This window comes from Cynocephalus volans, chromosome 4 (assembly GCF_027409185.1).
Source record: "Cynocephalus volans isolate mCynVol1 chromosome 4, mCynVol1.pri, whole genome shotgun sequence".
NCBI lineage: Eukaryota > Metazoa > Chordata > Mammalia > Dermoptera > Cynocephalidae > Cynocephalus > Cynocephalus volans.
This window is the reverse complement of record NC_084463.1, coordinates 88,496,962-88,512,242: the sequence shown is the minus strand read 5'-3', so window position 1 is coordinate 88,512,242 and position 15,281 is coordinate 88,496,962. Positions and strand designations below refer to the sequence as shown.

General features: G+C 32.1%; 1 protein-coding gene across 2 annotated transcripts in view; it reads left to right on the top strand.

Moving 5' to 3' along the window:
- The window catches only part of TMEM135 (transmembrane protein 135), a 261,356-nt gene that overhangs the window by 16,780 nt on the left and 229,295 nt on the right, over positions 1–15,281 (top strand). Inside the window, exon 3 of one of the 2 annotated variants that reach the window (XM_063093467.1) lies at positions 1,219–1,311. The exons of the other annotated variant lie outside the window; for it this stretch is intronic. Coding sequence (XP_062949537.1) covers positions 1,219–1,311 — 93 coding nt within the window. The remainder of the gene's footprint in view (positions 1–1,218; positions 1,312–15,281) is intronic. 2 annotated transcript variants of the gene reach the window in all.

Sequence of the window (15,281 nt, the reverse complement as noted above, 5' to 3'; positions counted from 1 at the left end):
CTCAGGCAGAAAGTTTTTGATGTCCATTTCAGAAATACCCAAGTTATATGTCCTCAGTATCTTTTCTAACCCTTTTTAATCTGAGCTTCAGTTACAAAGATCATTTTATCTGTGATTCTTGATCCCCATCTGTGTGTATATAAATACATTTTTTGTATAATGCATCATTTGGAAATTGACCAACTTTTTTTTTTTTTGGTGGCTGGCCAGTATAGGGATCGAACCCTGGCCCTTGGTCAGTTGACCAACTTTGTTCAGATATTTCTATTATTTTTATGAGCTGTTTCTCCCTTTCTTAGAAACATATTGTTTTGAAAGAAAAAAAAGTTGCCTAAAATCTCCAAATTTCTTTTTTTCTCTTAAAAATCCCAAGCAGCTATGTCATTCTTAATGTGTGAGACACTTTGAAGATTCCTACTTTCAAAAAACATATTCTAATAAATGAAAAATGATATATACATAAAACTAAAAAATATAAAGTACTTTATTAAGTGCCATAAGAAAAAGTTGTCAAAGATTGTAGAAGCAAAGAAGGAAAAACATTTGTTGAATATCTGTCATGTATTCAAAAATAGTAATAATGAGAAAACAAAAATCAAAAATGGTAATAAAAATAATATTAATAACTATAGTAACAGCTAGCACTTTCTGAGTACTTACTATGTGCTCTGCATGATGCTGGGAAATAATCTCATGTAGTCCTCATAACATTGGAATGAGACAGGTAATATTATTATTCCCATTTAATATATAAGGAAATTGAGAACACAAAGTTTGCTTAGCCAGCAGGTTTGAATCAGGGAATGCCTGAATGAATGTGACTAAATTATTGTAGCAGCCTTAATGAGAGATGATGAGGGACTTAACTAAGGTAGGGACAGTGAGTTTGAGAGGAATTTGAGAGATAAATTGTGTATGGAATCATTTAAGGGAATGTCTTAATATATGGATGAGGTAAGGGAAACAAAGTTGAGTGAGATTCTAAATGTCCAACATAAATGGGTAGGTAGTTGTTGATGTCATTAACCTAGGAAAATAGAGGAGGGAGAGCAAATTAATGGGGATGGAGGAGATAATGAGTTTGGTTTTAGACATGTTGAATTTAAGGTACAATGGGACATTTAGAGAGAGGGTGGACTGAGAAGGGAAACTTCTATTTGTAATAACTGAAATGACCAACTAGGAGTTTCATACAAAAATTCCAAATTTGAATTTCAGGAAGATACTTGGAAAATTCTACTCATGGTCTCCTGGCTTTGGTGCCGCTTTGCCAGCATCTTATGTGGCCATTCTGATTGAAAGAAAAAGCAGGTAAAATTTTACATATCTTTGTATTTAATTGAAATGGTTACCTGTCCCTCGCCCCAACCAGAATTTTTTTTTTGCTTATCACTTATTGTAGTTCACAGATGAGAAATAATTCAAGATATGTATTTTTTAGCTCTGTAAATATTTGATTGAAAATTAATTTTATATTAATATTATCATTTATAATTATTAATTATATAAAGATTGACATTATAGAGCAATAATAGTCTCTGTTTACTAAAAAGTTAGAGAATTCTATGATGTGACCTAACTAAAACAGGGCGCGTACAAATTCTAATGAAAGATCTTTTCCATAGCCTCAATACCATTATAACACCTAAGAAAATTAACAATAGTTTGCTGTTATCATCTAGATCTGTACTTTGCTTCAGGCTCATTGAGAGACCTCTGTTAAATCAATCAATCAATTATTTATTTATTGACACAATGATGGGAGCTGATCAATTATTATTTTTAGGTCATCTTGTCATTAAAAAAAGTTTTGATTGTTATTAACCTGAAATTTTCCATGTGAATTAATAAGATTTCCATAAACTATTCCAAACTTGTGTAGCTGTTAAGTCAGGTAAACAGTTGAAGTTAAAGTTTTTGCATAAGAGAATGTTTGCCACATAATTATTTTTATTAGTGAGAAATCTACCTTTTTTTCTATAGAGTCAAGATGGAGTCATATATTAAAATCTTTCAGTCATGAAAATGTTTATTATAGTAACTGTATACTATACATACTCCTGGTATACATACTCCTGGTATACATACTCCTAGTAAGAGTATGAGTAGATCTTATCAGATAACTGAATTTTTACTTAAACCTCCTGGTCACTCTTACTTTTGTAAATATAATAGTATTTAAATTTTTGTGGTTCTTGGTTTGATTATATCATGATACTTTTAGATTGTTAGAATTACTAAACTCAAAGGATTGGTAAATATTATAACCTCAGCAAAATCAAGTCAGTAATGTCAGAAACTTGAGTTTTATTCCACCTGAGAGGACAGTGCACCATGGTTGTTAAAGCGTGGATTCTGGAGCTGTAATATCTGTCTCAGGAGCCTGGCTCTGCCACTTACTGTGTGACCTCTATGGCTTATTCCTTACCAGAAAAATGGAAATAGTGATAATCTACTTGTAGGGTTGTTCAGGGAATTAAGTGAGATAATATGTTTAAAAATGCTTAGAACAGTGCCTGGCACACAGTAAGTGTTATATATGTGTTAAGTATTATTATTGTATTTTGCCCATAAGTAACGACGGAGTTTTTCTGGTGATTGTAACTTCCTGGTCAATTTTAAAATGTGAATATTGGTTGTGGAAATATATTTTCAAGATATATGTTACTGATAGATGAAGCTTTAAAGATGCTTTAAATCAAGTATGCTACTATTTATTTTTAGTACTTGAATAGTAAGCATTTTTGTAGTTATGTGCTACTTCTCAAAAACAACTGTTGAAATGAACAACATCAACTAGAGTCAATAGTTGTTAATATTTTGCCATTTTTCTTTATTTGTATGTGAATGTATGTGTATATATGTATGGTTTTGTGTGTGTGTGAATCAAATGGAAACATTGTAGACATCATGACTCTTTACTCGTATATACTTCAGCATGCATCTCCTAAAATAATGGTATTCTACATAATTACAATGCTATTATCACCTGTAAGAAAATTAGCAATCATTCCTTAATACCATCCAGTCCATATTGTCCTAAAATGGCTTTGATCGTTTTTTTTAACGAACAGAATGTGGTCAAAAGTTTATATATGCTATTTCTTTGTTTTCTTTTAATGTAGGATAGTCTTCCCACTTTTTTTCCCCATGGCATTGACTTATTGAAGTGACCAGTCCAGTTGTCTTGTTGTATGTAACACATTTCTGGTTTTGTCTGAATTGTTTCATCGTGGAATTGCTTAATTGGTTAATTTATCAATTAATTTTGGTAGTTCAGGTTTATGTGTACTTCCCGTAAACTTAAAGTTCCATCTAAAAGCTTGAGTAGATTCAAACTGAACATTCTTCATAAGAATGTACTTCAAAGATGATGCTGAGGCAATCAGGAGGTACATAGCTTGATGGTTCCGAGTTTAAATATGTGATTAAGGTGTTGCTTACCAGATCTTTCCAATAAATATATTATTTATGGTGAGTTAAATTAATGGATTTTCTGATATTCCACAGTTCTTGCTTTGCTGGAAGAAACCTCACTCAATCATGACATTAGTATTTGTGAGATTGGCTAGGCATTGTGTGTGTGTGTGTGTGTGTGTGTGTGTGTGTGTGTGTGTGTGTGTGTGTGTGTGTGCGTGCGTGCGTGTGTGCGTGCGTGCGTGCGTGCTTATGTGTGTTCTTTATTAGGTTTGGGTGTCAGGGTCATATTCACTTAATAAAGTATGTCAGAAGTTTTACTCCTTTTTCCGTGCTCTGGAATAGCTTAAGTAGCAATTAATTTTCCAGTCTTTGAATGTTTGGTCAATTTCCTCTGTGAAACCTCCTGGGCATGACTCCTTTTGGGTGGTAGTTCTTAAAAAAAAAGTTATGTTTCCTCCATGGAAATAGGTCAGTTTACACTTTCAAGTCATTCAATAAAGAGTTTTAGTACTGTCTTTAAGAGTTAGGAAGTTATCTATCTCTTAAAAATTTTCCATTTTCCAGAAATTATCCATTTAAAAAGATTTTTATGTTTGTGTGGAGTTGTACAAAGTAGTCTGTTATTTGACTGAATTTTCTGTTTTTCGGTAGTTATTTCTCAACTTCTTTATTTTGCATAATTTTGTTATTCCCTTTTTATTAAGTTAGAAATTTTTTGATTTTTTTTTTCAATGAGTTATCTTATTTTTTAGTTCTGGATTTTGTGTGTGTGTGTTGTAATTCTTGTTTTTCTTCTACTTTCTTTTTACTCATTTGCTTTCCTTTTTAAAATCTTATTAGTTCGGTGTTTTATTTATTTTCACTCTTTATTCTATTGATATAAGTATTTAAAGTTATGAACTTTCTCCTGATTACTGCTTTAATTGTATGCTATAGATTCTGGTATGTAGTATTTTCATTAATATCATTTTCTAGAAATTATGTAATTTTAGTTTTATTTTTCCTTTGATATAAGAATTATTTAGTAGAAAGTTTAAGAAGATGGAAGGGCTTCTTTGTTATTAATTTCTAGTTTTTATTGCATTCTTACATGAGAATGTTGTTTGTAGTATTTCCTCTGTATGGAACTTAAAATTTTCTTTGTGGCTTAATTTATGTTCAGTTTTTGTGACTTCTATGAATGCTTGAAGAAAAGGTGTATTCTCTATTGTTGGGTTCAAAGGTTGATAGCCATAAGATCTATGGTATTGATTATGTTATTTAGGTTGTATCTTCATTTTGAGGTGGAATCACTAGCATTAAAATGTATGTTTTTCATGTAATTTAATGCTTTTTGGCTTGAGTTCTATATTTTTTAGATAACAAGATTACAACTCTAGCTTTCTTTTTGTTTGCATTTGCTAGTATGTCTTTACCTTTCTGAAATCATTTGTTTTATGTCTTTCTCATATACAGCATAAATTTGGGTTTTGTTTGGTGGACCAATCTGAAAATCTTTTTATTTTAGCATGTTATTTAATAAGCCGATGTACATTTACTGGTACCACTGATACACCGGTACCATTCAATGCTGCCACTAATGTGTTTGGTTTTAGTTCTACCATATTATTTTATGTTATGTTTACTGTGTCTGTCATATATGGTCTGTCTTTTTTTAACTTTTAATTTTGAAATGATTATAGACTCACAAACATTTGCACAAATAGTACAGAGTCACTTGAACCCGTAACCCAGCCTGTCTGTAATGATAGCATCTTATATAACTGTAGTTTAAAACCAGGAAGTTGACATTACTGTCACTACTCTACTCTTATTCAGTATTCATTAGTTTTTACATGCACTCATATGTTTATGTGTATAATTCTGTGCAGTTTGTCCTCATTTATACGTTTGTTTAACCAACAACATAATTTGTATAAAAAACTGTTTTATCACCAGAAAGGATCTCCTTTGTGTTATCCCTATGTAGTTGCACTGCTCCCCGCCAATTCCTGTCTCTTAGTAATGACCAGTCTGTTTTCCATTTCTAAACTTATGTCATTTTGAGGAAATTATATAAATGGAATCATCATGCAATGTGTTTTTAATTAGGCTGCTGCTGCTTCTTTTTTCTTTTTTCAACTAAGCATCATACTCTTGAGATCCATCCTAGGTGTTGCCTATATCCCTAGTTGATTTCTTTTTATTGCTGAGTAGATTATTATATGGATGTACCAGAGTTTGTTTAAATATACACCTGTTTAAGGACATTTATGTTGTTTCTAGTTTTTAGCTACTCCATCTATGGACATGGTATGTCTCTTATTTAGATCTTTTATTTCTTTCATCAGGTTTTATAATTTGCAGAATATATCTGCTATACATGTTTTATTAGATTTACACCTAAGTGTTTCCCTTTTGGGGATAATTGCAAATGGTATTATTATTACTATTTTTTGGTAACAGCTTTATTGTCATAAATTATATTTGTATTTCGTATAGTTCACCCTATTTAAAAGTGTAAAATTCATTGGTTTTTCTGAACATCCAACACCACAATCAACTTTAGAACATCTTCTTTACATTGAAAAGAAGGTCCTTTGCTGTCACTCCTAAACTATCTCATTCTCCCTGCCAAGTTCTAGCAACCATTAATCTATTTTCTGTCCCGATATATTTGCCTATTCTGGATAGTTTATATAAATGGAATTATACAATATGAGGTCACTGGTGTCTGGCTTATTTCACTGAACAAAATGAGTTCAAGATTCATTGATGTAGTACATATCATTATTTCATTGCTTTTTATTGCTGAATAGATAATTCATTATATGGATATGTCATGTTTTATTTATTTGTTCATCAGTTGATGGAAATTTGGATTATTTACACTTCTTGGTTATAAATGATGCTGTTTTAATATTTGTATAAACATTTTTGTATGGACATATGTTCTTATTTCTCTGGGGTATGTATCCAAGAGTGGAATTGCTGGCTTATATGGTAAATGTTTTTAACCTTTTGAGGAACTGCCAAATTGTTTACTGAAGTAGTCGAACCATTTTCCATTCTCTCCAGCAGTGATGAAGGATCCGATTTCTCCATATCATGGCCAACACTTGTTGTTATATATATGTCTTTCTGATTATAGTCATACTATAATCAGATATGAAGGGTGTGAAGTATTATTTCATTGTGTCTTTGATTTGCATTTCCAAGATGACTAATGATATTGAGCATCTTTTAGTGTACTTTTTGTTTTTGGCCAACTGCACATCTTCTTTGGAGAAATGTCTGTTCAGGCTCTTTGCCCAATTTTTAATTGGGTTCTTTACCTTTTTTTTTTCTTTTTTTGTGGCTGGCAAGTGTCTTTTAATTATTGACTTGTAAGGGTTCTTTAGATATTCTAGATATAAGTCCCTTATCAGATATATAATTTACAAATATTTTCCTATTTATTATGTTGTCTTTTCACTTACTTCATTGTGTCCTTTGAGCACAAAAGTTTATAATTTGGATGAAGTCTATTTATCTATTTTATTCTTTTGCTGGTTGTGTTTTTGGTGTCATATTTAAGAAATCATTGCTAATACAAAGATTTACTCTTACGTGTTATTTTTTTTGAAGTTTTATAGTTTTTTTAACTCTTACATTTAGGTCTTTCATTTTGAGTTAGGTTTTGTATATGTTGTGAGCTAAGGGGTTATTGTGTTTTTAATTTTATTTTTCACATGCTTGTTATGATATATAAATATGATTGATTTGTGTGTGTGTCGATCTTGACTCCTGTGACCTCACTGAACTCTCTTATTAGTTCTAAGAGGTTTTGGTAAATTCCTTGAGATTTTCTACATAGACAATTGTTTTATCTGCAAATAGGAACAGTTTTATTTCTTCTTTTCTAGTCTATATGTCCTTTATTTCCTTTTTTGCCTTATTGTGTGGGACATTCTTGCCTTGTTGCTGATCTTAGGGGAAGGCATTCAGTCTTTTACCATTAAGGATGAGGTTGGCTGTAGGGGTTTTTAAGATGCACTTTACTGGGTGTAGGATGTTCACATCTATTCCTAGTTTGCTGAGAAGGGTATAATATTTTGTCAAATGTCTCTTCTGCATCAGTGATATGACTATTTGATTTTTCTTCTTAAGCCTATTATCAGTAAGGTCAAGGTCGTTGATAGTGTTATTTATTTATAGCTGGGTTTCTGAACCTTGGCACTATTGACATGTTTTGAGTGAGATAATTCTGTAATGGGAGGGCTGTCTTCTACATAGTACCTATACATGCCATTAGCACTCCCTTCCCCTCCCCACCAAGTTGAGACAACCAAAAATGTCTCCAGAGATTACCAGTGTCCCCATGGGACAAATCATTCCTTGTTGAGAATTACTGGTGTATATCTTTACTAATTTTTTTTGTTCACTTTTATCATTTGCTGAGAGAAACATATAAAATCTCCAACTGTGGTTCTGGAATTGTCTATTTTTCTCTTTAATGTATCAAATTCTTTGAAGTTTTATGGGTGTATACGCATTTATGGTTGTCATTTCTTCATGGTTAATTTAACCTTTTATCAATATGAAATGTCCTTCAGATAATTTCATCAATATGAAATGTAGCTTAGAAGCTTCTTTTTGTTCTGAAGTCTATTTTTGTTTTCTTTTAATATAGCTAGCTACTTCAGGCTTCTCATGCTTCCTGTTTGCATAGTCTGTATTTTTCTTTTTAATTGATTTCAAGCATTTGTGTCTTTATAATTAAAGTATATTTTTAGCAGATAACAGAGTTGGGTCTTGTTTTTAATGCATCTATTCTGCTAGATTATTTAGTCCATTAACATTTGATGTATTTTTTGATATAACTATATTAGGTTTACCATTTTATTATTTTTGTTTGTTTTGTTTTTCATTTCTGTTCATCCTTAGTATTATTTGAATTGTTTTTTAAAAAAATTTTTCTTTTTAAGTGCTTTCACTATGTACTATATTATACACTTTTAACTTTTCAGGTATTAGTGTTAATATTTTACCACCTTAAAAATGTAGAAATCTAAGTCCATCTTAGAGGCTACTTACCATAGGATGTTTTTCTTTTTTACTCTTTCTTTGAACCCTTAGTTTGAATTCAATGACACAAAAGTAAAAGTGTGTTATTAATATTAAAAGCAATAACTTATTAGGGGATAAAGAGAGGTTTCCTGGAAGTGAGGTGATAACATGGGTTTGAGTTGCTAGTTTATTTCCTATTTTATTTTCAGCTTTGATAGGTGAATTTTTATTTTATTTTATTTTATATTTTTTATTATTATTTTTCTTAATTTTATTTTGTCGATATACAATGTGGTTGATTATTGTGGCCCATTACCAAAACCCCCCTCCCTCTCCCCCCTCCCACCCAACAATGTTCTTTATGTTTGCTTGTCATACCAACTTCAAGGAATTGTAGTTGTGATGTCTTCTCCCCCCCCCCCCGTTTTTTTTTATGTGTGTGTGAATTTATTTATTTATTTTTAGCTCCCACCAATAAGTGAGAACATGTGGTATTTCTCTTTCTGTGCCTGACTTGTTTCACTTAATATAATTCTCTTGAGGTCCATCCATGTTGTTGCAAATGGCAGTATTTCATTCGTTTTTATAGCTGAGTAGTATTCCATTGTATAGATATACCACATTTTCCGTATCCACTCATCTGATGATGGACATTTGGGCTGGTTCCAACTCTTGGCTATTGTAAAGAGTGCTGCGATGAACATTGGGGAACAGGTATACCTTCGACTTGATGATTTCCATTCCTCTGGGTATATTCCCAACAGTGGGATAGCTGGGTCATATGGCAGATCTATCTGCAATTGTTTGAGGAACCTCCATACCATTTTCCATAGAGGCTGCACCATTTTGCAGTCCCACCAACAATGTATGAGAGTTCCTTTTTCTCCGCAACCTCTCCAGCATTTATCGTTCAGAGTCTTTTGGATTTTAGCCATCCTAACAGGGGTTAGATGGTATCTCAGTGTAGTTTTGATTTGCATTTCCTGGATGCTGAGTGATGTTGAGCATTTTTTCATATGTCTGTTGGCCATTTGTATATCTTCCTTAATGCCTACTTAGCTCTTTTGCCCATTTTTTAATTGGGTTGCTTGTTTTTTTTCATGTAAAGTTGTTTGAGTTCCTTGTATATTCTGGATATTAATCCTTTGTCAGATCTATGTTTTGCAAATATTTTCTCCCACTCTGTTAGTTGTCTTTTAACTCTGTTAATTGTTTCTTTTGCTGTGCAGAAGCGCTTTAGTTTGATATAATCCCATTTGTTTATTTTTCCTTTGGTTGCCCGTGCTTTTGGGGTCGTATTCATGAAGTCTGTGTCCAGTCCTATTTCCTGAAGTGTCTCTCCTATGTTTTCTTTAAGAAGTTTTATTGTTTCAGGGTGTATGTTTAATTCTTTAATCCATTTTGAGTTGAGTTTAGTGTATGGTGAAAGGTATGGGTCTAGTTTCATTCTCCTGCATATTGATATGCAGTTCTCCCAGCACCATTTGCTAAAGAGGCAGTCTCTTCCCCAGTGTATAGGCTTGGTGCCTTTGTCAAAGATCAGATGGCTGTAGGTGTGTGGGTTGATTTCTGGATTCTCTATTCTATTCCATTGGTCAGTGTGTCTGTTTTTATGCCAGCACCATATTGTTTTGGTTATTATAGCTTTGTAGTATAGCTTAAAGTCAGGTAGTGTTATGCCTCCAGCTTTATTTTTTTTGCTCAGCATTGCTTTGGCTATGTGTGGTCTTTTGTTATTCCATATAAATGTCTGAATAGTTCTTTCCATTTCTGAGAAAAATGTCTTTGGAATTTTGATGGGGATTGCATTGAATTTGTAGATCACTTTGGGTAGTATGGACATTTTCACAATGTTGATTCTTCCAATCCAAGAGCATGGGATATCTTTCCATCTTTTTGTGTCTTCTTTAATTTCTCTCAGCGGTGGTTTGTAGTTCTCATTATAGAGATTTTTCACCTCCTTGGTTAACTCAATTCCTAAGTATTTTATTTTTTTGGTGGCCTTTGTAAATGGGCAGGCTTTCTTGATTTCTCGTTCTGTATGTTCACTATTGGAGAATAGAAATGCTACTGATTTTTGTGTGTTGATTTTGTATCCTGCTACTGTGATAGCAGGATACAAAATCATTTATCACCTCCAAGAGTTTTTTTGTAGAGGCTTAAAATTATTACATTTAGTGCCCGGAATGAAGCATATTAATATTATAGTTTTTATAAGGAAAAGACATTTATATTTATGCCTTTAACTCACAGAGAAAATCAATGATATGCTGGTGGACATAGCCATTAGGCAGCTAGAAATGTGAGTCTAGATTCAGGGGAAAGGTGGTAAATAGAAAAATAAAACTTTACAGAGGTTTCCTTCTTTTAGGTGGGCATTGAAGCTGTGGGAGTAGGTTAAAATGTGAAATCCCAGTGTCGAGGAGGTCTGAGGTTGAAAGCTGGGAAACATCAACATTTAAAGAGTCAGTCGTCAGTTGAAATGTGTACAGTTCAGTCTTTTTTCTATAAATACCAGTAATATATTAGAAAAAGTGGAAGAAACATATTGTGGAGGACTAGCAGTTCTTTTTCAAAATGGCAAATAGTGGTAGTCCTAATATTTAAACCTCTGAAGCCTTATTTAATAGTGAAATCTTATTTTATATTATATTATTTAATCAGTTTTTCAGAAAGCATTCAATGAGGTAAGAACATACAATATGGATCTCTATATCTATCTATCTATCTATCTATCTATCTATCTATCTATCTATCTATCTATCTATCTATCTAGATATCCATGTAGATATAGATATATAGATGAAGATTTGTGTATGTTCATAAATATGTCTTCATCTGTATATCTCTTTCCTTCCTACCTCCTTTCTAATCCGTTCATTGACTGATCCATCGTCCATCCCTCTATCCCTCCATCCTCTATCCTTCCATCCTTCTATCTCTTCCTCCTTCCCTTTCTCCCTTTCTCCCTTTCCAGAATTAAGTATGCTTTGCCAGCTAATTCCTGACACCTAGTAAGAGGGTAGCTTACTTAAATCTTAATCACATCATTGTGGGGTTCTGAGAAAGCTTTGAAGTTGTTTCCAGGGTTGCTTAAAAAATTTGTGCCACAAAGAACTGTGATCATAGTAACTCAGCAGGAAGCATTGGTAACATCTAGTTTATCCCTAGGAGGGCTGTTAAGAACTAGTCTTCTCTTTTTCTTTGTAGGAAGTGCTTTGTTTGTGGTCAGAAAGAAGTTGATCTGATGGATTTTGTTTTGTAGAATTGCTGTGGAATTTTCTTTGATATTTAGTATTAGTTTAGATAACTATGTTAAAAACTGTTATGTGCTTACAGGTGAACATGGATTAAATGTCAAAAATTGCTTATTTATTTCAGGCTTACTCTTGGGTTGAATCATTAAATTGCACCACAGTAGTAGAAATTCCTAAACAGGTACGAGGGTACTTCAAAAAGTTCCCGGAAAAATAGAATTAAAAGATAATATAAATCTTTCCATGAACTTTTTCATGTACCTGTGTTTGACCAAAATGAATGAACCATATAATTATGTCAATAAAGGAATACCATGAATTTGGTCTATAAATTCTTAGCATCTTCAAGTTTCAGTGGTATGTTATCTTCACAGGGAGAAAACTATATTACTTTTCAGTCTTCTGAAAAATTTACTCTGTATTATGTACTGTACATAATAGAATATGATCATAGATTCTTGCTGTAGACTGGAAGTTTATCTTGTTCATTTTTATAACTTAAGGAATTATTTTTATACTCTTCTAAAACATTCTGACAGATGAAAATCTATTACATCTTAAAAGATTTTCTGGGATGATTAAATAGCATTTCTTAGTAAACTATTACAATGTTTAGGAACTTTTGCTTTGTTTTTCTTTTAGCTCTAATTTCTCCTTATTTGTAGAACATATAATTATTTTTATATGTATATTTTATATGTATAGGATATATAAGTATTTAGAATTTACAAGTTACATTGTTTCTACTGTACTCCCCAGTGTCCTCAGTTATGAAACATGTTATATAGTGTCATTCAGAACTTTGAGATTAGCTAAAGAGTATATATACCAAAGTTCCCAGAAAAAAAAGAATTATTGTTCATCAAATTAGAAATCATAATGTTGTTAGAATATAATAATGCGTAGAATTTCATCAGGATGTGAGGATACTTTTTAATTTACTAAGATGTCACAGAAAATTTAATTATCTTAATATTTCCTGTAGGAATGATGATTATAGAGTTAGTTCCTATAGCAGTAGTTCTTAATACTTTTTTAGATAATATCTCTGGATGTGTACACCCACTTAAATTTTGTATGCAAATTTAAGAGATTCACTCCCCCCCTCCCCAAAAGAAATACTGGACTACTTACTACTTATTTGCTGAGCTTCACCAGTCTTCTAATCTAGTGATTCTTAGAATGGTAGTACATGTTTATTAGAAACTCCTGTGAAGTTTAAAAAGTTGCTTATTGTCCTTCTAGGCCCCAGCCCCTCCTCTTCAGGCCTATGCCACCCTGTGTTCTAACTGGTACCTCCCCCTTCTCCATCACTGTTGTAGTAGTGTTTTAATATGTAACTTGGTTTCCATAGAGGGTTTACTCACTAGGAGAGGAGTGGCTTCTTTGTCTTCTTATTTAGACTAGATACAGTCAAGTGTTAAATAATAAAATGGCATTTAATTAACTTTAGTCAGTTTCTTGTTAAATCTCAGAATTTAATGATATCTTAGTAGTGTGAAGATTTTCTGCTGTAGAAGCAGTGCATTGGACAGAACCCGAAACTGGAGTCAGATGAACTGAATGCTAATTCTAACTTGTCCTTTTGCTACTTTAAAATTTTTAAGGAAACCGCTTACCTTCTCTGATTCTTGGTCTTCAATAGAGTGAGGATAATAGTGTCTGCATTACATTTCCTAGGACTATTAGGAGGATAAAGTCTGATTTCAAAATACTGATTATACCTTGTAAATGTTAAATTTTATGCAAATGTAATCTGTTGACTTCTTTGCTTGCTAATAAATTGGTATCATTAATTGGCTCTCCCTCCTTCTGATGGCTATCTTTGGTGATTATGTTTATGATACATTATATGTCTATAATACTCATATGCTCCTTTTAAAAAAATGTTGTTACTTTTTTGTATGCTTTAGGCTGGGTTCCTAGAAACACCTTGATGGTTATATTTCTAGTAATTCCACAATTATTTGTTTAGCACCGCTTAGTTGGAAGGTACTATTGCAGGTTTATGAAAATGTAAAAGTAAATAAGATAATCTTTGCTCTGTGGTTAAAGATAAACAATTTTGTTATCAGATAGATGGAAGTTAGTGATGAAACGGTAAGCTGCATTACTGTTGAATTAAGCTAGTGGAACAAATGTTTAAAAAAATCGCATCATACCTTAGTTCACTTTATAATGAAATGTATTATCAGGCACTACCACTGAATATACAGAAATATTTTTATTTTGGAATTTGTAATTAAGGGTTTTCTTTTCTTCATATGTTACCAGTTTTGGATGAAAGGAGGTATCACTTGAGGAGCATTTAAATTTTCTTTCTTCTGTGTATGTGTGACTCTTGGATGTTAATGTTACCCTAATTTTTCTTTATATAATTTATTTAAAATAAGTTATATTAGAACATTTTTGATTTAGAATTTGGTAGGAAATGACAAGATTAGTAAGAATTAGTAAGAACAATTTCAATCCATATATAGAAATCATAGAAAGGACATGAAAGGGAACCTCCAGATCATCTTGCCAGTGACTTAAATCATTTTTTTTGGAGGAGCAATATAGGGTTCTACTGTTCTGCTCAGGTGCATAAGAACCTGCTGAGGAGGGAGATTGTCTGGGAGGTATGGCAGAGTAGGTCCTAAACCCTCTTCTCCTTTGTTTGTTTCTTTCTGTCTTTTGGTGGCTAGTTGGAATGGGAATCTGAACCCTTTCCCTTTTCAACCATAGTAAGTCCAGTATTATATTTTATATGTTGGTGATAAATATAATTTTTTTCTTTAAATCATTTTTATGTTTTAAAAATGTAAGTAGATAACTAGTCCTGTTCCCTCTTTTAATGACAAAATTAGAGTACCAGAGAATTACAGTTAAGTAGAACCCCAATTTCCTAATTTTACCTCAGCCTTCTTCAGTTAAATCATACTGCCTCCATGTGACTTTGGGGATATTAAAAATCTTGGTAAGCCATTTTAAATAATGAACAATCAAGGCCATATATGAATCTGACATCAAGAAGATTTCATTGACAATATTAATGTGAAGAGTTGGCATGATATTTAAATGAAAGTGATTTGATATTGGTACTTATTTTTTATATAAAGTATTTTTTTATTTGAGTACTGGAAGTGTTTATAATTGAAACCTATGTAAGTTTTTTGTAATTTTCAGAATTTGTTGTTTGAACTTTGCCCTTGCACTCTTAAAACATGTTTCTTAGGGAAGAGGGTATTCATTTCTTATATGCAGTGCAAGCTAAATAAACTGATTAAAGGCAGAAAATAGTTCTTATCTTTAATTTCTACCTGAATTCTCATTAAGTAAGTTTGGTAAATGTGCAGTTTTTCCGTAAAGTGAGTGTTTATAGAACTTTTGTTTGTCTTTTGGTGTTAAAAAGTTCTCTTAGTGCCTGACTCTTCACTTAACAACGGAATTAAAACCAAGGTGACTTAGTATGATTTATAATGACATCTAATGAAATGAACAATTGCATCGTGTGAAACAAAGTAAACCTGACTTTTTTTTGGAAATAAATTTTCATTTAGTCAGAATTGTTCTGGATTTGACTTTTTGGCAAGA